Below are 21,773 nucleotides of genomic sequence, written 5' to 3'. Positions count from 1 at the left end.
ATGTAAGCTATTTGATTAAAGCCAAGAATCTGACTGATCTAAGAGAAAGGGGTAGAAACGGGGAGACGAGTTAGGATAAGACGGAGTACAAAAGCAAGTTCAGAAGAGTGATTGCAATGTAACATCATTTATGTAAATTTAAACTACAGAATATGACATATGTATACAAAATACAGTATACAAATAGTATAGTTACAGCATCAATAGATATAATAGACTGTGGACCATATATAAAAATCATGGGAGTGCGTGGGTGTGTTGGTGGAGTGAGCACCAGCAAAGAAATGTAAATTTGGGTAGGAGGGAAGGGTAAAGGAGACTTTAGCTATGGAAGATGTTAAAAAGCAGCTGGCCTGTGATCTATATACTCCCTTTAGTGCATGGATGACTTGAGGAATAAAGAAAAAGGCAGGTGACTCTCCTTGTCAGTTGTACCTTTTGTACCTATTTACCTTGGGTAAATAGATGAATAATATCTGCGAGAAGGAAGAGGACTCATCTATTTGATGCATTTAATAGATAGCCCTTTACTTATGCTAATTAAACCCCAAAGCTAAGAAGCATGGTTCCAGAGCTAAGTAACTGCCTGGGACGTAAAATGAAGTCTGTTAGGTACCTGAGAAACTCATTAGAGACCTAAACTATAGTCATGGGTCAGACGGTATATTATTTTGCTAGGGCTATAACAAAACATCCTGACTGCCCCCATCCCCAACTCTCTTAATAGTTGTATTAGTCTGCTCAGGCTTCCATAATAAGGTACTACAGGCCGGACAGCTTAAACAACAGAAAGCCATTTTCTCTCAGTTCTAGAGGCTAAAGGTACAAAATCAAGGTATCTGAAAGTTTGGTTTCATATGAAGCTTTTTTCCTTAACTGGAGGATAGCCACCTTCTTCTGTGTCCTCACATGGCCATCCCTCTGTCCTTGCTTTCTGTATCCTAATCTTTTCTCATAAAGACACCAGCCGTATTAATTAGGGCCAACCCATAGAACTTCATTTAACTTTAGTTACCTCTTCATAAGCCCTAGTCACATTCTGAGATACTGAAAGGTAGGACTTCAATATATGAATTTTGAAGGGACATATTTCAGTCTGTAACAGGGGGTATGTGTCCAATGTAGGAAAGAAGGGCCATGTAAGATTTTCCAGACCTCTGATTTGACTGAGCCTTTCCATGGCCTGTATCTTCGAACCTATTAGTAAAACTTGATGCTGGGTAATATCTCTGACTCATGTCAATCTGATCCTGGTTGTTAGCCTAAGCTATATGTATACTGTTTATTTTTTAGGAACAGTAGTCTGGAAGCAAATAATGAAAAAATATTGTGTCATTCTGGAACGTCTTCTTTATCATTCTTTGCAATTTTCTCTTTAAGTTTTTTTTTTTTTTTTAGATTTTATTTATTTATTTGAGAGAGAGACAGTGAGAGAGAACATGAGAGGCGAGAAGGTCAGAGAGAGAAGCAGACTCCCCATAGAGCTGGGAGCCTGATGCAGGACTCGATCTTGGGGACTCCAGGATTGTGACCTGAGCCGAAGGCAGTTGTCTAACCAACTGAGCCACCCAGGAGCCCTTTAAGTTTTTTAAACTAAAAATAAAACAAAGAAGGGGGTAAGGAAGCTTATGTCTAAACAGAGGTAGGAACACGGGCTAGAGAGGGACAAAGAGGTGCTAGATTAATAAAACAAGAAGGCCGTTAGACTGCTGTGGTTCCAATGCGCTGGCAGCCGACTAAACAAACCAAAATCTAATCCTGTAAAGGCTTCAAAGTTATAAAATTGGAACCTAAGGACAACCCATCACAAACAGCCAAGCAGACTTTAATCTATTGCTAACCAATCATTTACTTGCTTTTCTCTATAAAAGCCTCTCTCCAGGTCCTGTTGGTAGAATGCTCCTAACCACTTCCTTTTTGGCTTTTTTGGTGCTGGTTAATTAGTACAGATATTTTGTTCAAAAAAAAAAAAAAAAAAAAAAAAAAAACTTTTTTTTTTTTTTTTTTTTTTAAAAAACCCCCTCAATTTAACAGAGTCTAGGCGGAGAGGGAGGCAAGAAACCATCCTGTCTCAGTCAGGTGGCAAGCAACGCCTCAAAGGCAAGGAGCCAAGGCGAACGGAAAGCGCCCATTGAACTGGGCCAGGAGCGGGGGCGGAATCCGCCCAATGCGCAGACTCCAGGCCAGGGCCCCGCGCAAGCGCAAGAGGGAGGGACTCCCGGGAGGACAAGCCTGTCCGGCGGTCAGGGCTAGATGTGGGTTCGGACACATCTGCACTTGGAGACGCGGGAGCCATGGCGCTGCACGGCATCTCGGTGCTAGAGCTGGCCGGCCTGGCCCCGGGCCCGTACTGCGGTATGGTCCTGGCGGACTTCGGGGCGCAGGTGGTGCGTGTGGACCGGCTGGGTGCCCGCAGGGACTTGAGCTGCTTGTCCCGGGGCAAGCGCTCCCTGGCAGTGGACCTGAAGCGGCCGCAGGGGGCGGCTGTGCTGCGGCGCCTGTGCGCCCGGACAGATGTGGTGCTGGAGCCCTTCCGCCACGGTGAGCCCCGGGCGCCCCCGCAGCGCCGCTGGGGGACCACACGCGGGAGGGTCCCCGCCGAAGGGACGGGCCGGGCCGTTAGACAGGGTGCGCCCGCTACACTCCTTTCCTGGTCCCACACGGACCCGTCCCTGTCAGCGTCTTTCTAGATCTTTCTGTCGCGTTTGCTATTGTTGACCATTCGCCCGTACTTGGAATCCTAGATACCGCAGTTGCGCTGCTCTCCTTATACCCATTACCGGCTCCTTCCCCAATTCCTGATTTTTCTAATCGCCTCTTTGCATTCGCCTTTCTTTATTACTTGAGCGAATCCAATGAGAATCCAACGAAAGCCAGAGATTCCCCACCTGGGAAAGAACTCTTAGATGCTATTTTAGCAATCTTTCCATGGATATTTGCTGAGCCTTTTGTGAAAGTACTCATGCTAGGTACTGTATGTAGAGGCCCGAGGAAACAGATCAGGCATGAATCTTACCAGAGGATTCTAAGCTGATACCAAAGGTGATGGAATATCTACACACATAAGCACAGCATGAGGTAGAAGGTGGTGGGCAATGACAAAGGTACAGAAAAAGAAAAGATCCTGAAAGGAATAGCCATTTTTGAAAGTGTATTTTTGACCAAATAAAGCTCCAGGGTAACTGTTCCTAGAGAACAGACCATTTCTAATAAATGACTAAGGAGAGGATTTGGGGAGCTATAAAGGCACTGACCCAAGGAATGAAAGGCATACTATGGGGACTGAAGGAACTTGGATATGCCTGAAGGGAAAGAAGGAAGGGTTGGAGGAACAAAGTATTCTGGGGCAGACGTCATTCATTCCAGAAATAGTGGCCTCACTCTTTATGTCCCTAATTATTGGAAACATGCTAAAACCCACAACAAACGTTATTAGTATGACTTGGAAGAGTGCTGTTTCTTGTTTGCCACAGTGATGGGATTATATGCTCAGTTTCATCCTCTTTTAAAAAACAATCACTGTTATTTTCCTCTTAAGGTGTCATGGAGAAACTCCAGCTAGGCCCAGAGGTTCTGCGGAAGGAGAATCCAAAGCTTATCTATGCCAGATTGAGTGGATTTGGCCAGTCTGGAAGATTCTCTAGAATGGCAGGCCATGACATCAACTATTTGGCTTTGTCAGGTACATCCAGAAAATAATTTCTCTGTGCTTTTTATTTTGGTCCCAGTCAAGATGGACAGTTAGACTAATTACAAAGAATTTTCAAAGGTGCAGATTTGAATATTAATGAAAATAGATAAGGGAACCGTGGTGGCTCAAAAAGGGTGGGTTTGGCTGGCTCTGTCAGTGGAACATGCAACTCTTGATCTCAGGGTTGTGAGTTTAAGTTGCACTTTGCCCATGGAACCTAGTTAAAATAAAAAAGGAGGGGTTGGTTTGTCCTGGAACAGTTATTCTCAACCCCTTTCTCCTTGTCTTCACACATTTGAGGAATAATAAACCCTTGCTAGTAACATTTACTTACCGCATTTGTATAATCAATTCTCAGTCAAGCCCCTACTAGGAAGTAAAGAGACCTGATGGTCCTATAGTTTGAAAATGCTAATATTGTTTAATCCCGATTCCCCTTTCCTTCCAACTTCATTGAGAATTATTGCCTGAGTCACTATTTTAGACTTTACTGAATACCTGTTGTTTTCAGGTCGTATTATCACTTTATTAGAATTTTTACCTATGAGATTGAGTCTTAGAATGACCCAACCCTTGGATTCTAAGAAAGTGTGTGTTTTTGAGATTTGAGTCTCAAATATTGTATGAGAACAAATTGAAAGGTTGAGGAAAAGAGTGAGGATAGAATTGTTTTTTCTAGCTATTTTAAAATGTAGTCACTTTTATTGTTCTTGTGTTTATTTTCTTGTGTCTCTTTCTAATAAGAATGGCAGTGGATTACCCTGTTGTATAATTGATGAACTAAATTGGTAACAGTAATTAATGATAATAATTTTTTCCCTGAAACTCAGTGAGTAAAAACTGAGTAATGAAATTGTGAAAGCATTCGTTGGAATAAAGTTTTAGAGAAGAAAAAAAAAAGGTGAAAAACAAAACAAGGAGCCTTGTTGGGGAGGAAAGCCTGTTTATAGATATGCTGAATAAGTTTAGATTTGGAAAAGCATTATGTACTAGTATTCACTATGTCGGCAGCTAGAGAGACTGGTTATTAGTCTTAAGGTGTTCATGTATTTATTTAAAAGAGACATTAAAATTACAGGTTCTGTTCCCTGATTTTTTTTTTTTTTTTAAATAATGTAGGTGTCCTGTCAAAAATTGGCCGAAGTGGTGAGAATCCATTTCCCCCACTGAATCTACTGGCTGACTTTGGCGGTGGTGGCCTCATGTGCACACTGGGCATCCTCTTGGCTCTATTTGAACGCACGCGCTCTGGCAAAGGTCAGGTCATTGACGTAAGCATGGTAAGTGTTAATTAGGGGAAGTGATGAACCTCCGTGTTGTTCCCAAGTCTGATGGGCAGCTGCCTCAGATTCTTTTCTGGATAGGACAAGAGAGAGGTGGGATTCAAAATTGGAACCCATATTACCAAGAACATCCTTTTCTTGAAAATAGCTTCATATCCTTTACATGTGTCAGAATGTCATCAATGATTATCTGTTTGTGGAATCAATTCTCTGAACTTTCCATGGCTCGTCTGATTCCTATGTTGGCTTCAGCAATTTTCCCCATTTTCAAGCAATCTTCATTTGAAACTAGGCTCCAGAAGGCTCCCTTAGCAGATATATAGAGAAGATTCTTACGGGCGCTAAAGTAAAATGGGCCAGTCTAGATCTTCCTTCTATGTTTTTTGGGGAGACTCCGATATTATGAGGCTTTGCATTTTTTCACTGCCCCGCCTTGAGCACAGGCCTTGTGTTACGCAGAGCACTTCCCCCCTGCAGTTTCTCCTCATCCTCAAATCAGCAGTTTCGCTTGGAATACATTATTTTAAAGAGGAGGAAACCTAAGCATGGAAACTTGCCCAAATTATCACAGCACCTTGGAAGGAGCCCAGTCCAGCACCTGTACAGTTTTGCATTTGGGCAGGTCTTTGGAGGGAGAATGGAGATGGATGAGGAAGACAAGACTGGGGGCAGAGAGACAGTTCCTGGGTAGTTGCTGAGAGAGATGTGGGAGCACTAAAGTCGTTGGTGATAGAATGGGTCTGGGTTTAAGGGCTATTTATCTCTGAGATGTAAAATTGCCAGGATTTGATGATGCATTAGCAGTGAGGGGAGAGGGAGGAGTCAAGACTGACTCCCCTATTTCTTTTTTTCTTTTTGAGATTTACTTATTTAAAGAGCATGTATGTGTGTGCATTTGAGTGAGAGGAGGGGCAGAGGGAGAGGGAGAGAGAATCCTCAAGCAGGCTCCCCACTGAGCAGGAATCCTGAGGGTTCCATTCCAGGACCCTGAGATCACGACCCAAGCTGAAATCAGGAGTTGGCCACTTAACCAACTGAGCCCTGTAGGTGTCCTGACTCCCCTGTTTCTGGCATGGGTGACCGGGTGAGGTTTTACGTAGATGTATATTCATGTGTGTATGCGTATGTGTCATTATATGTGGTGTTTCATTCTATGTGTGTGTCTGTATATGTACATGTACATGTGTATATATAGATACGGGGACTCTCTAAAATCTATGTAACCGTGTTTCAAAAGAAGCACCTTAGGCCACCTATACAAAATACACTATTTGGTATGTCAGATGTCAGAGCCATAAATTGAAGTGTGCATGAGATTTAAAGTTAAAAAGGAAAAGGGGATATATCCAGAGATATATTTTGCATTTGTTTCACAGCCAGTAACTGAGGAATTCCATAGGCCCACTCCATTCCAACTCTTTAAGACAAGGATGCTTTGATGGCCTTCTCACTGGGGGCCTAGAATCATTAGGATCACAAAGTCAAAAGTATAGGGAAGTAGTTTTCTTTGGATCGCCCCATGCATCTAGCCTGTCACCATTACACCTGAGAATATGACTCTGTTACTGTTACTTCAGGACTCAGCGGGAAATGGGCAATCCTCAACTAGTTGTCTGGACTCAAAAGACCCATATATCTGCCACTCATATTGTTGTGTTTATTTTGTAACCTTCTAGTGATTGTTAAAATTAAAATATATTAAGTGCTCAAATACAGTTTTGTTGGGCTTGGAGTCAAACTAAAATAAGCTAAATTTAATTGTAATATGATTTACCTTTATAATGTGATATTCTTCATATATTGACATATATGTGTTTATAGGTATTGAGATCAAAAATAGATTTTTTAAAAACCTCTTTGCTTTATTTTTAACTTTTTATCCTAATAGTTTTAAACATATATAATTAAAGGGAGAATATATAAGGAGCTTCCATGTGCCCTCCCTTGACATCAAAAATTGTCAACATTTGGCAGTTTTATTTGAAGGAGAGAACAAAAGTAGTTCCTTCTAAGTCTTTTCTGAAAAATATCTTCTGACCCGAATAGTGGAGAAACCCTGTATCATAAACTTGTTCTAACATACTTTCATGAAATATCGAAGAGTTTTGTTAATTACTAAGAAACATTTTTATACCAATGTTTAAAAAAATCTAAGTGGGAATTAATCATGCTTTTATAGTTTAAGTATTGGATTCATATTGTATCCTGTTTCTTCTTCAAAGGTGGAAGGAAGCGCATACCTGAGTTCTTTTCTGTGGAAATCTCAAAAAACAGGACTGTGGGAACAGCCTCAAGGACAGAACTTACTAGATGGTGGAGCACCTTTCTACACAACTTACAAGACAGCAGATGGGGGGTTCATGGCTGTTGGAGCATTAGAGCCCCAGTTCTACAAGCTGCTGATCAAAGGTAAGTAACTATCATGTGCCTCCCCCATCGCCCCTCTATTTTGGAGCCTTTTGAAGTTCAATATGTCTTTATTATGTAGCTACCTTACAATTTACCTCATTGTAACCATCATTATATTATGGGGCATTTCCCTTGTGTTTTATCGGTAATTTGGCAAGTCTATAAAACAGCTCAGAGTTTTAAAAAACAGTCCATTTTGTGGAAGTTCAATTTTTTATCACATTTCATGATCAGTAGTATTGGGTATTTATACTGCCCTTGTGTGCCCACGTCTTATTCTTCCTTAGAATTGACCTGCTGGTTCTACCAGTTCTTACTCCTTGACAGATGTCACCTCTAGTTTTTCCCAGTGTCAGGGGTCACCAGAGTACAGGGTGACTTTGGTGAATAAGATTTTATCGGAATATGTTACTATCACTTGATGCTTCTGCAGTATACCTTTCTTGCAGATTCTTGTCTTTTTTGCACGTGGCCACAAGTTAACAGGAAATATTTGAGATTTCTTCTTCCCTAATTAAATAATTGGATTGATGTTATTTTGTTCTTGTAACATGTTTGAATTTAAAGTTTTCTTTACAGATACCTGAGTATCTAAGAAGTTTTAGAGCATATAATGTAGTAGTGTGACAAGCTGGTCATGGCGCATCTGTCTTTTCAACTTCAAGTGTGGAGTTGGTAGCAAATAACCTACAGTTATTTGCATATAGCTGAAATTGTCTTTTGCAAGCATCGGAAAACATTTTCTGATCAACCATATTAACTTCACTGACTTAAATATAGTTGGAGAAATGAAGAACAGAATGGTTTCTCTAGATAATAAAAGCCTTTCTGTTCAGAAATTAAACTAAGAATGGAAGATCTTAATTCAGAATTCAGGTCAGAACAACGCTACAGGAGGGGCTGAATGGTGGGAAAGATAGTGCCACCTCCGTGGTGCAGGGCCTTGGAAGCAGCAGGGACAGAGCACAGTGGCGTCTGTACCTGATGTAAACCTTGTGTGTTCATGCACTGTCTGTAGAGAATTTAAATATAATACTGAAAATGACTAAACTTCATTCAGCTTTTTGTTATCATCATTCACAGGCAATTCTAAATGACATGATAAAGTATATTCATTGAAAAAGATTTTGAGTTCTAATCAATTGCTACAGATATTGTTGAGTTCTAATAACATGTAAGCTTGTTAGCACATTTGTATTACTTATCCTTTAGTAAATATTACATAGGAGTTACTCAGAGAACTCCCAATTTTGTAGTCTCACTCTGATGAGTTTCCGCATTCACATTTAGGTCTCTGTTACATGATGAGTTAATTTTCGAGCTAAGGGTCCAGCTTCATTGTTTTGCATATAGCTATCCAGTTTTCCCAGCACTATTTGTCAAAAGGACTGTTCTTTCTCCATTGAATGGTTTTGGCATCCTTGTTGAAAATCAGTTGACCACAAGTGTAAGGGTTTATTTTGGACTCTCAATTCTGTTTCATTGATGTACATGTCTCTCCTTATGTTAGCACCACACTGTGTTGATCACTGTAGCTTTGTAGTAAGTTTGAAATTAGAAAGTGTGAGTTTTCCAGTTTTATTCTTTTTCAAGATTGTTTTGGCTATTCAGGGTCCCAATATACAGAGAAAGGAGGGGAAAAAAAAGCTAGAATTCTGTGCACTACCACACAAAGGCCTAGCACCCTCCAACTTCCAATAGAGCTAAGGGAGCAGGTTTTTATTTTTTCCCACAGATCACAGTGGTGTTGATTCCATCAAGATTTTGTTGAGACAGAAAGGGATAAAAATAAATTTGGAACAGAAAGGGATAGACATTCTTTTCCCAAAGTATTCTGCTCCAGATATTTCTCCCCAAAATAAGTTGAGAACCATGGTATAAAAGGAAAGAAAAGAGACTTCAAAAAAACAGGACAAATGAGCATAAGAGTAGGGGACGGGAAAAAGACTGTAAATTGCTTCCAGAGACTGGAGAGAATTAAAAAAGGAAGGTTAGAATCCATCAGTATTCCTAAACTAAAATTTAAAAAAAATTTTTTTTTAAATAGAAATGCAAAAGGAAAACACAGGTGTTTTTATCAAAAAGTTCAGGGTAGAAGGTTATTATGGAATTTGATGTACTGGACATCTCACTGTGATGGTAAATAGGTTAAAAAATTACCTATATATAAAAAAAGAACCAGAATAGTGAGAACGAGTTAAAAATAAAAGTTGTCCTATGAAGTAGTGGTGGTTGTTCTCTTGTAGCATTTTTTTTTCCCTTTCCTGGTTGGTTTTCTTTGGGAGGGGACTGCCACGTGGGTTTTCAGTCAGTGATGTTCCCTGAATTAAGTCCTCCTGTCCCCTTCAAGGGGGTGGGCTCTGAGGAAACTGGTTTTATCAGGCTTTTGTTCTCTGGAGGTTTTTTATGTTTGTTCACTTTTTTTTCTCTCACCTTGACCGCTTTTGATGGTTTTTGTAGGTTTAGAGGAAAGCAAACTGCACCCTGACCTCCCTCTCAGAGAGAAGCCTCAGTCTGGTCTCCTGTGGGTGCTGCAGAGCCCATATAAATTCCCCCTTGGCCTCTAGCAGAGCAGGTTCCGAGTCGCGGTCCCTGGGGACATAGGATCTTCTGCTTGTACCCAAAACCACAGCAGCGGTGGCTGTCTGGGTAACTCCAGACCTCCAGAGAGATTCCAAGCAGTGATCACACACTGAGATTTTCCCGCTGGCCCGGGCTGGGAGTGCCTGGTCTTTCTGGGTCTAAGAGCGCTAGGCTTGCGCGCACCTCTCTCAGGGGAGGGTGTGGGGCGCACAGGCGTCTCAGGCTCTGGTAGAATGGCGCGGGTCTAAGGGCGCCAGGCTGGGCCTTCGCGCACCTCTCTCAGGGGAGGGTGAGGGGCGTGCGCATCTGAGCTGTTAGCACGGCTCAGCATTCTGCCATCTGGTGAGGCTCCCAGCCCTCACAGGAGCCGGACCCCATGCGTTCTCGGGTGCGCTGGTGGCTCAGGGATCAAGACCTGGTTTCTCTGACTCAGTGCCAGGAAAGGCTGTCCTGGGTTCAGGGACTTAAGCCCCTCTTTCTAGCCACCCGGATACCCACAATTCCCCCCACCCCTCCCGCCACGATCCGTTGCTCTTTTTGAATGCTTTCAACCAGTCTCCAAGTTAATGCTGGTTCCCAGATGCAGGGCACTCTCGTGTTAGGGGTATTACTTTCCAATGGGTCGCCTCTGGTGGCTCCCAGAGGTGGCTCCCCTTTTGTTTATCTTCCAGTATCTGTCAGACGTTCCCACTCCGCTTTACCTGCCCACTGGCATCTTCTGCCCCTGTAGAGATCCAGACGTGTATAATTCTGATCTCAGGCTGATCTCATGGGTGATCGGAGTTCTTTGGTAGGTAATCAGCTCACTTTAGGGTTCAGGTTGGAACGGGGCCTTCTCCTGCTTCTTGTCTCCCCCATCAGTATTCCATTAGTCATCTTCTGTTTCATCACCTCTCCTTCCTCTCCCTCACTCTCCTTCATCTCCTTCATCTTCATCCTCATCTCCTTTTCATCAGTATCTTCCATACCTTCTTCGTCGACATCATCATCTTCTTTCCTTTCTTCATCATCTGTATCAGGAACCAAGTAGTCCTGGCGTGGATTTGGCGAAACACCATCTCTGAGGACGTCTCCTAACTCATCTGCGTCAGAATGGTCCGTAGCCAGCTGAAGAAGCTAGGCCTCTGGTTCCTCAGGCTGTCCCTTCCTGCTGGCTTTAGTCTACGTTTGACTTCAACATTTCACCAAATCCTTTCCAGATTTCCATTTGATTTCAGTGGACTTCGACAGTGGAGCACTACTCTCATTCGTGTGAAATTGTTTTAAGAGAACTTTATTTTCAAAGTAAGGATTTTCATTAAAATACTATTCTATTCTGTAACCTGATTTAGTATCTTCAAATTCTGCCACTTCAACTCTTGTCAGATAACGTGACACCTCCTCCCCGAGCAGTGCAGACCCTTGTAGATGGTTGACAAATGTTCTCACCCCCAAATTTGGGATTTGGGCAGTCGGTTCTGACTTCTTTGGCAGGGTTTGTTACGGTCCTGTTCTGCTTTCAAAATCTCCTCTCTGCCTTGTTCATTAAGTGTGTTTTATCTTGTATTTCATCACCATGTTTGAGTGCTTGCTCTTGTTTCTCTCCCTTCAGCAAGTGCTGAGTTGTCATCATCTCCCTCTGGCTTGAGGGCGGGAGGCCATCTTGGTTTCTTTGTTTGAGGCAGGAGTGAACACTGGTGTTCGGGGCCAGACTGTGAGGAAAGTCCAGGAAATAAGGGCAGAGGCATGTGTGGAAGAAGCTCCAGTTTCTCCATGTGCTGCTCTTCCTGATTGTGTCCTACAGGTCTCTGAAGTTGTTTGTTTTTCTTTTCTTTTTTCTTTCTGCTCCTCGGACTGGCTAAGCGGTTCATGTCTCTTTGAGCTCACTGATTCTCTCTCCTGCTAGTTCATGTCTGTTGTTGAGTCCCTCTCATGAAGTTCGCATTTTATTGTACTCTTCAATTCCACAATTTCTTTGTTTTTTTCAAGATTTTATCTATTTATTTGTCAGAGAGAGATAGAAAGATCACGAGCAGTGGGGAGGGGTAGAGGGAGAAGCAGGCTCCCCCGCTAGTAGTGAGCCCGATATGGGACTCGATCCCTGGACCCTGGGATCATGACCTGAGCTGAAGGCAGATGCTTAACCAATTTCTATTTGGTTGATTTTTCAGTAATTTCTGCCTCTTTATTGATATTCTCTTTGATTAGACATCATTCTCAAACTTTCTTTTAATTTTTCAGACATGGTTTCCTTCAGTGATTTGAACATATTTTATTTATTTATTTATTTATTATATTATTTTTTTCAGTTCCAAGATTCATTTTTTGGGTGCCACACCCAGTGCTCCATGCAGTACGTGCCCTCCTTAATACCCACCACCAGGCTCACCCAACCCCCCACACTCCTCCTCTCCAAAACCCTCAGCTTGTTTCTCAGAGTCCACAGTCTCTCATGCTTTGTCCCCCTTTCTGATTTACCCGAATTCACTCTTCCTTTCCTTCTCCTAAAGTTGGGTATTCATCCTTTCTGATGGCTGCATAATATTCCACTGTATATATGGACCATATCTTCTTTATCCAGTCGTCTGTTGAAGGGCATCTTGGCTCTTTCCACAGTTTGGTGATTGTGGCCATTGCTGCTATGAATATTGGGATACAGATGGCCCTTCTTTTCACTATATCTGTATCTTTGGAATAAATACACAGTAGAATAATACCTCTTCTCCTGAAGCTGTTTCAGAAAATAGAAACAGAAGGAAAACTTCCAGACTCTTTCTGTGAAGCCGGCACTACCTTGATCCCCAAACTAGGCAAAGATCCTATCAAAAAGGAGAATTTCAGACCAAAATCCCTGCTGAATATGGATGCCAAGATTCTCAACAAGATCCTAGCTAATAGGATGCAACAGCACATTAAATAGATTATCCACCATTACCAGGTGGGATTCATCCCTGGGTTACAAGGATGGTTCAACATTCACAAATCAGTCAATGTGATAGAACAAATCAATAAGAGAAGAGAGAAGAACCACATGGCCCTCTCAATTGATGCAGAAAAAGCACTTGACAAAATACAGCATCCTTTCCTGTATAAAACTCTTCAGAGTATAGGGATAGAGGGAACATTCCTCAACTTCATAAAATCTATGCAAAACCCACAATGAGGGGGTAGGGAGAGGGTGGTGGGGTTATGGACATTGCAGAGGGTATGTGCTATGCTGAGTGCTGTGAAGTGTGTAAACCCGGCGATTCATGGACCTGTACCCCTGGGGCTAATAATACATATATGTTAATGAAAAATCAAAAATTAAAAACACCACGAGTATCATTCTCAATGGGGAAAAACTGACAGCCTTCCCATTGAGATCAGGAACATGACAAGGATGCCCACTCTCACCACTGTTGTTCAACATAGTACTAAAAGTCCTACCAACAACAATCGGACAACAAAAAGAATTAAAAGGTTTTCAGATTGGCAAAGAAGAAGTCAACTCTCTCTCTTCACAGATGACATGATACTTTACATGGAAAACCCAAAAGACTCCACCCCCAAACTACTAGAACTCATGCAGCTATTCAGTAATGTGACAGGATACAAAATCAATGTACAGAAATCAGTTGCTTTCTTACACACTAACAGTGAAAATATAGAAAGGGAAATTAGAGAACAGATTCTATTTACCTTAGCACCAAGAACTATAAGATACCTTGGAATAAACCTAACCAAAGAAGTAAAGGATCTATACTCGAGGAACTACAGAACACTCGTGAAAGAAATTGAAGAAGACACAAAAAGATGGAAAAGCATTCCATGCTCCTGGATTGGAAGTGTAAATATTGTTAAAATGTCTATACTTTTCAGAGCAGTCTATACTTTCCATGCCATCCTGATCAAAATTCCACCAGCATTTTTCAATGAGCCGGAACACACAATCCTAAAATTTGTATGGAACCAGAAGAGACCCCGAATCACTAAGGAAATGTTGAAAAAGAAAAACAAAGCTGGCGGCATCGTGTTACCTGACTTCAAGCTTTACTACAAAGCCGTGGCCACCAAGACAGCATGGTGTAGTGAACTGTCAAGCTGGCTGATTGAAAGTCTTTTCCAGTAAGTCCAATATTTGGCTTTTTTGGGAACAGTTTCTGTTCACTGCTTTTTGTCTTGCATATGTGTCATATTTTCTTTCTTCTTTGGATGCTTCACAAATTTCGTTGTAACTTGGTATTTTAAGTAACGTAATGTGGCAGCTGTGGACATTAGGTCTCACCTTCCCTTCCTCTCTCCCCAGTCCTGGGTTTGTTGTTTCCACTATTTGTTTATTTAATGACTTTCCTGGACTAAATCTGTATTCTTTGGTACGTGAAGCTACTGAAGCCTGTTCAGTTAGCTTGGTGATCAGGTAATGATTGGATAGGGATATCCTTAAATGCTTTGAACCAGTTAATTTCCCATCTTTTTCTGAGGTGCTCTGTGCCTTCGTGTTTTACTTATATGGGGACTCAGGGTCGCCAGAAGTGAAACACTAGGACCTTCTCAGATCTTTCCTGGGCATGCTCACAGCCCTACACATGTGCTTTCTAAATTCTGAGAAATGTGTTGGAACATCTCAAAGCCCCTCATGTATATCCTATTCCCCACTTTTGTTTGTCAGCTGCTTTTTAGTCCCAACAGGGAACACCTCAGATAGCTGATACTAAACAGCTGCGTCTGATTTTTTTTGACATGGGTCAAAAATGTTCTGGGAATAGGGCATTGTGAGCTCTAAGTCAGATCAATTGAAGACAAGCCCTGAGAAGGGAGCCTTTCAGGGAGCTGCTAGACAAACGGCAGTTCTCTGGGGATGGGTTTTGGGGGAAGCTCTCAACTCAGTTTCTTCTCACCATGACTGTTAGTGAATACAGCACTATGGCTAAAAGCCTTTTGGTTTTGGTGGCTGCCCCTGAGCTGGGGAGAGAGGGATGAAATTTGTGCAAGTTACAACACTGCAAGTCTCACTGATCTTACTGAGATGCAGTTGTTTTTCTTGAATAAATGCTCTTTGGATTATTGTAAACTTTTAATTTCCAGAGTTATGAAAAGGCTCATTCTGACCATTTGGGCCAAGGTTCTTGCTGCTTTTATGCAAGAACAGGGTTTTGAAGGTTCTGACTGCCATTCCAGAAGTTAGCTTCTCTCCTTAGTGTATCTTGTTGTTATCTTAAAACGTATGTGTTTGGTATGATCATTTCTAACATGCACACTCCACCACAATGAGTAAGTTTTTCTGGAAATACTGAAAATGAAATGAGATGTTTTTCTAGCAGGTTAATTGTTCCAGCCCTTCATCTTCTGACCACGTTCTAGATTTTCTAAGTCTAAATTCTATAACCACCCTGATTTTTTTTATAGCCTCTTCTCTTTGCATCCACAGCCTTTTATGGTATCCTTAACCTGCTCTCTCCCTGCAGAGTTCACTAGGGATCCTTAGTTGATAGGTAGGTTTCTGGTTCAGGCTGACTTAGCATGTTAAATCAGCTTTGGCTAATCTACACAGGCCATGTAAAAATGCCTCAGCATTTTCTTTCTTTTACAGCATTTATTTACAAAAATAGTACTTTTACTAATCACATATATATTACTTCTCTCTCAGGTCTAACTGGACAAATGGCCACATCTATAATGATTTTTTTTAGGTAGTATTAATTATATACATCATTTATTTTACCTTATATTTGAGATCTTCGAGACTTCAGTTGAACTCCTCAATATCTGAACATAAATACACAAGGTTTTGGGAAGGTACAAATTCTATTGTAGTAGGACCCTGTCTTTCTGGGGCAAAGAAATCTGACAACTCCGAATTTTATGATATTTTGGGATAACAAGACTCTTGTAGTATAATCAGTAAGCAATAGAGAATTTTTAAAAATTTTAAAATCTCAAAATATTATTAAAAGGAAAGCAGACAACAAGAAGTTTTGTCAAAGTTGTGGGAGAAACTGAAGGCATGTGCCTTAGTGGTGGGAATGGAAAATTGTGCAGCTGCTATGGAAAGCTGTATGGCACTTCCTCAGAAATCTAAAGCAGAATTACTACAAATTTTATGCTATGAAAATTTTTAAAAATGAAAAATAATTCAAAATAATGCGTGTTTTAGAAAAAAGTGTGGTACAGAATTGGTCAATTAAGAAGTAAAGATTCTCCCTTGTCCTTTCACTTTGGGAAAGTTTGGGATGAGGCTTTCATGAACTTTTTCTATGTGAATATCAACACAATTGGTTTATTTATTTATAAATTATATTTATATACAGTATATAATTATGTAAATTTTTAGTTAGTAGCTATCTTGTTTTATTCAACAATATATTAAAGATGTCCTTTCTTGTCAATACAAAAAATTTGCCTCATGCTCTATGTAGCAGCCCTATGGTAGTCTATGGTGTGCCTGTACTAAAATGTAACCACTTCTTAATTCAAGTTTATTTACATTATTCTGCAGTTTTGTATTGTAACACATTTTTTTTGTTTTTTGTTAATAAACATTAATCTTTGTACATAAAACATTGCACAATCACAACATGGATTTTTGACTGCTTAATATTTGCCAAATATTATGTCATAGAGCAGTAAAGTTTATGACACATACTTAAAATAGTATTTTGTTTAATTGCCTGTGGTTATGTATATGTGTACACACATATGTAAGGTAGCCTTTTGGAAATTAAAACAGTTGTCCCAAGTTTTAAATAGTGTCCGATTCTACAGACCAGTCCTTGAAACATCTTAAAATATGAGTAATTTAATGTGGGTTATGCTATAAAAACTAGCCATAATCTACAGTTGTACTTATGTGGTAGAATGGTTTTAGAATTCTGTACAGGAATATCAAGAGCACAGCAAACAACCTATCCTCAACCATTGGTGGCTAATCCTGGGGCCTTGATCAGGGTCATGGGCAGGATGGGAAACTGGGGGCTGAGAAAAAATGAGAAGACAGTGGAAGAGCTGGGGTGTCAGAGTTGGGGGGAGGAGCCGAGGTCTTTTGATTTCTAGTGTTTTTCTAGTGTACAGACCTTTGAGACCATTATTCTCAAATATAATGTCTGTTACAAAGAGAACATATTGGATCCGATTTTATTTAGTGTTTGGATTCTGATCACATTCTGATTAAACAAACATTTAAAAAGCATGCAGATATGTTTCTAGCAATAGCTATGATCTATATCACTATTTTTGACTAACTGGTCATTTCATTTGTTTTTTAATCTCAGCGTTTTGGGGCAGTCAGGAAAAAGAAAGCTAAGTAAAAGACATCCTTAGAAACTTTTTTTTTTTTTTTTTGGTAGATTACAGTGGTAAACCTGCAGTTTGGGTTCCATATTTATGCTGGTATTTGAGTGGGACAAGTGACTACAGAGAAAAATTTATTTGTATATCCCACAGGTGACTTTTACAACTGTCCAGAACTATATGAGTTCTCCTTTTTTCCTTTTATACCTCAGAACCTTAAGAATTGCCTGCAGTATCCATGTCTTCTTACCTCTTGAAGGATTTTCGTATTCAGAGCAGTTTACAATTAGTCATTGTTCTTCTACATGCTAGGGAAGGGAAGGATGATGAAAGTGACAAGTATTAGATTAACTTGACTAAACTTATACAAAATAACATGCATAAGAAGGAGGGCCTTTCATTATTATTCCACTCTCACCATCTACATTTACAAACCCTCTTGCATGAGGGAGTAAAAATGACATTCACACCAAATCCTAGTAAAGAGGCCTTGGGTATAATTTGATCAGCCTTGGAGTTCAGGTGCATCTGGGGGGCTGGTGCTTTAGTCTATAGAGGAGGCACAGATCAGGTCATGGGCCCAGAAGCCATCCTTTCTGTTAAATCCCGAGCTGGATGTTTTCATCTTCTCTGTACCATGTCTTGATGGGCCCTTCAAGGTCTCCTTCGTGCCTGACACACAAGTCTATGTGCCCCACTCATGAACTGGCTGGGTGATCACTTTCTGTCTGTTCTGTAGGAACAGTTTGTTGCATGTGTCTTTGGTTACCTTACAAATCCTTTGTTTCTAGCTCACAGCAGTGTTCTAAAAGGTTAATGAGTCAAACATCACTGTCCTACTACAAGCTTTTTTATTGGACCAAAATAGAGGTGAATATTACATATAAAATTGCAATTTTGAATTTAATCATTTATCTTTAGGTTTCTTAAAAAATGGGATTATCATGTGTAAAGTTGTTTAAATTTTACCTTTCATAGGGTTTGGGTATACTATATAAAATATGGGGTTATTTGAATTCAGTATGACAGATAATAACATCATGAGGAAATTTCTTATTAAAAACTTAGGGAAAAAAACCAACTTCTGGAAACTAGACCTTTACAAATAGACTACTTCTGATGAAATATAAATAATAAAATCTTGTCTGTGGGAAGTCTCTTTGGAGTCCTGCTAGCTACTTACCTCTAGACATTGTCTCTAGCTTCAATCTGAGTTTGAATTTCTTCCCTTGACCCAGCTGAGAAACTTACAGAACATCCTGTTAGGGACAGTATGGTAAAGTCAAAATGCATTTTTCACTGATTATAATAACTCCACCCAAAGCTTAATAATGTAAAAAATTGTGTTTTTATCTCAGGACTTGGGCTAAAGTCTGATGACCTTCCTCATCAGATGAGCATGAGTGATTGGCCAGAAATGAAGAAGAGATTTGCAGATATATTTGCAAAGAAGAAAAAGGCAGAGTGGTGTCAGATCTTCGACGGCACAGATGCATGTGTGACCCCAGTTCTGACGTTTGAAGAGGTTGCCCACCACCATCATAACAAAGAACGGGGCTCGTTTCTCACTGATGAGGAGCAGGGTGTGAGTCCCCGCCCTGCACCGCTGCTGTCAGACACCCCAGCTGTCCCTTCATCCAGAAGGGATCCTTTTGTAGGAGAACATACTGAAGAGATACTTCGAGAATTTGGGTTCAGCCAGGTAGAGATCAATCAGCTTACCTTAGATAAAATTATTGAAAGTAATAAGCCAAGAGCTAATCTCTAAGTTTCAGGCCTCCTGTGAATTGAATTTGAGTATTCAATTTGAATGAATTTGAATTTGAATATTACATGTTCAATATAGAATAATACATAAAATTCTAAGTATGGAAACATGAAGGAACAGTGGATCAATTGTTCTAATCAAGAAACAAGACTGATTACTGATTGAATTTTGAAAATGGTTAACATCATAGCTTTTGATTTAGGAATGTTTTCATTTTACCGCTATTAAATGGTAACAGTTTTTCTGCCTTTCAATTTGATAGATTATGTTTTTAATATTGAAATGTTAATTGGGTACCTGAGTGGCTCAGTCAAGCATCTGCATTTGGCTCAGGTCATGATCTCAAGGTCCTGGGGTCAAGCCCCGCCCACATCAGGCTCTCTGCTCAGCAGGGAGTCTGCTTCTTCCTCTCTCTGTGGGCACACATGCCTACACATGCACACCCACGCGCATGTGTGTGCTCTCTCCCTCAGCTCATTCTCTCTTGCTTTTTCTCAAATAAAATCTTTTAAAAAAATTAAAATGTTAACAATGTACCTTAAATGAATAAATATAATGCTTTTTATTAAATAAAGCCTTTTCTCTCCTAAAGTTTAATTATGCTTTTAAGTTTGTGAAAAGCTTTTAAGAAAGTCCTTTAAATAGCCCTTAAAAACCATTTTGTGGCTCATTGAAATAACTTTGTCTCTACTATTTACCAAAATGAAGTCCTTAGATAGAAAAGTCTAATCCTCTTTATGTGATAAGAAAATCATTCAACCAATTCCAATCTTTGAATTGGAATTTTAGAAAATGTTCTTGAGATTTCTTTCTTATAATCCCCACTCTTCATCTAGACCACCATACTGAGAGTCTGGCTCCTCTGTGTGGCTGCCTCTTAGCATCACCCACCCATGTCTCTTTCTCAGTAAATTATCATCCATTTGGAAGTCCTAGACTCTTCCTCCTCTTACCAGTCTCCAGCCTCCATTCCCATCATGTCTGCCTCTGCCCCAGTAGACCCATGACTTATCCCTCAGTTCACCTTCAGGCCCCCTGCCCAACTGTCACCTTAAGGAGCACCCTTACCTGACCCCTCCCTAGAATGGCAGCCACTTCATCATTCACTCTCTCCTCACCCATTTTGTTTTCCTTCATGTCATATATCATTAATGACATTATACTGAATAGCCCCAGCCCTCTTAACCAACTGCCTCTTAACCAAGGCACCCTAGAATGAAAGCTTTATGAAGGACTTTGTGGGTTTTGGTCACTGCTGAATACCCAGTCCCAAGAACAGCAACTAGCCCATAGTGGAAACTTCGTAAAGCTTTAATAAAGAAGTACATCTCAATAGTCAAGTGCTGTCAGTTCCATCTTCATAGCTCTGGAACAGTCCTTTCTGCCCAAAACCCTTTGTGCCTTCATTCAGGTTCCTGTTATCTCTGCCTTGGCCTGCTCAGCTTGCCTTCCTGACTTCTGACCTCCAGTATGACTGCCTTCATTTTTTTGGTATCATGTTTACTGGTAATCTTTATCCTACCAAACTGGTCTTTCAGTCCTGTAAAATTCCTCAATGGTCCTCTCTTTTTCTTGTATAACAAAATGTAAATCCATTTATATAGCATATCAATTCTTTATTTATAACAAGACTTCTCCCTAGCTGTCTAGTCCTACCCGCACTCCCTGCTCCCCAGAACTTTACAAGGCACTGCCTTAAGTTCATAATTATGTGGCGCTCTCTCTTGCTTCCATTCCTTTCCAAATTCTAAAGTGTTAAAGCAGCACTAACAATACTCCTAGTCCCTTTTGCTCCATGTTCCTGATTTAGCAAACTGAGACCTGGCTGAAACACAGCCTTCTTTGTGAAACTTCCTGTGTGTCTCAGCCCTAGGGCAGTTTCATACAGTGGTTGTGAAATTTGGAGTCAGAAAAGTCTTGGGTTCAAATATCACTCAATCACTCTGGTGTCTAAGACAAGGCCCACTATGTGCCTGGAACATCCTAGGTGCTCAGTAATTTTTAGTTCTATTCTTAGGGGCCCTTTCTATGTTTTCGTTGCGCTTAATACATTTATCCAAAGGTAGTCATTGCTTATAATGTAGTTTACATATCTCTTCATGAGTCATAAGCTCCTAGAGTAGTTGCTTTAGCACACAGAATAATCATCTGGAGATACTGTTAAAATGTGGATTTCTAGGCCCACCCCTAGAGATTCTCATGCACTATGTCTAGGGCTAGACCCATGAATCTGCAATTTTGCCAAGCTTCAAGCTGATTATCATACTGCTGGTTCAAAGCCCACACTTTGAGTGGCACTGTCCTAATGGATATGAACCAAGTCTTTTTCCCTTTGTTACTATCATAACAGGTGCTCAAAAAATATCTGCTGAAGGGCTGATGAGGGGAAGAATAAAAGCTAGTTGGCAAAAATCTGTAAATAAATAGATGTGTTAGCTCAAAATATTGATTTCTGTAGTTAATTGACTTCATATCAAATGTTTGAAAAATTGTTTTCTGTAGAGTATAAACTTTTTAAAAATACACGTATATAAATAAAGTTAATAATCGTTTTTTTTAAAGATTTTATTTATTTGAGAGAGAGAGAGAATGAGAGATAGTATGAGAGGGGGGAGGATCAGAGAGAGAAGCAGACTCCCCGCTGAGCAGGGAGCCTGAAGCAGGACTCCAGAATCATGACCTGAGCTGAAGGTAGCTGCTTAGCCAACTGAGCCACCCAGGCACCCAATAACAGCTTTTGTTAGTGACCCATACTTTGCTTCTGAAGAGTCTAAGACCTTGTGCAGAAAAT

General features: G+C 40.5%; 1 protein-coding gene and 1 pseudogene across 2 annotated transcripts; one reads left to right on the top strand and one right to left on the bottom strand.

Annotated features, from left to right (window-relative positions):
- The first annotated feature begins 2,189 nt into the window (after positions 1-2,189).
- On the top strand, positions 2,190-19,579 carry AMACR (alpha-methylacyl-CoA racemase). Of its 2 annotated transcripts, XM_004738055.2 has the most exons (5): positions 2,193-2,541; positions 3,539-3,682; positions 4,811-4,971; positions 7,197-7,383; positions 18,573-19,579. In XM_004738055.2, exons 1-5 carry the CDS (start codon positions 2,295-2,297, stop codon positions 18,980-18,982), a joined length of 1,149 nt encoding a protein of 382 aa, XP_004738112.1. In that variant the 5' UTR covers positions 2,193-2,294; the 3' UTR covers positions 18,983-19,579. The 2 variants fall into 2 exon arrangements, with proteins under 2 accessions (XP_004738113.1, XP_004738112.1); XM_004738056.3 differs by lacking the exons at positions 4,811-4,971; positions 18,573-19,579 and having other exon boundaries at positions 2,190-2,541; positions 7,197-7,387.
- On the bottom strand, positions 10,874-11,816 carry LOC101692467 (annotated as a pseudogene).
- Positions 19,580-21,773: the final 2,194 nt, after the last annotated feature.

This window comes from Mustela putorius, unplaced genomic scaffold (genome assembly GCF_011764305.1).
Source record: "Mustela putorius furo isolate JIRA1106 unplaced genomic scaffold, ASM1176430v1.1 tig00000407_pilon_pilon_pilon, whole genome shotgun sequence".
Taxonomy (NCBI): domain Eukaryota; kingdom Metazoa; phylum Chordata; class Mammalia; order Carnivora; family Mustelidae; genus Mustela; species Mustela putorius.
The sequence above is the reverse complement of the archived record's forward strand: the minus strand, read 5'-3'. Positions and strand labels throughout refer to the sequence as shown.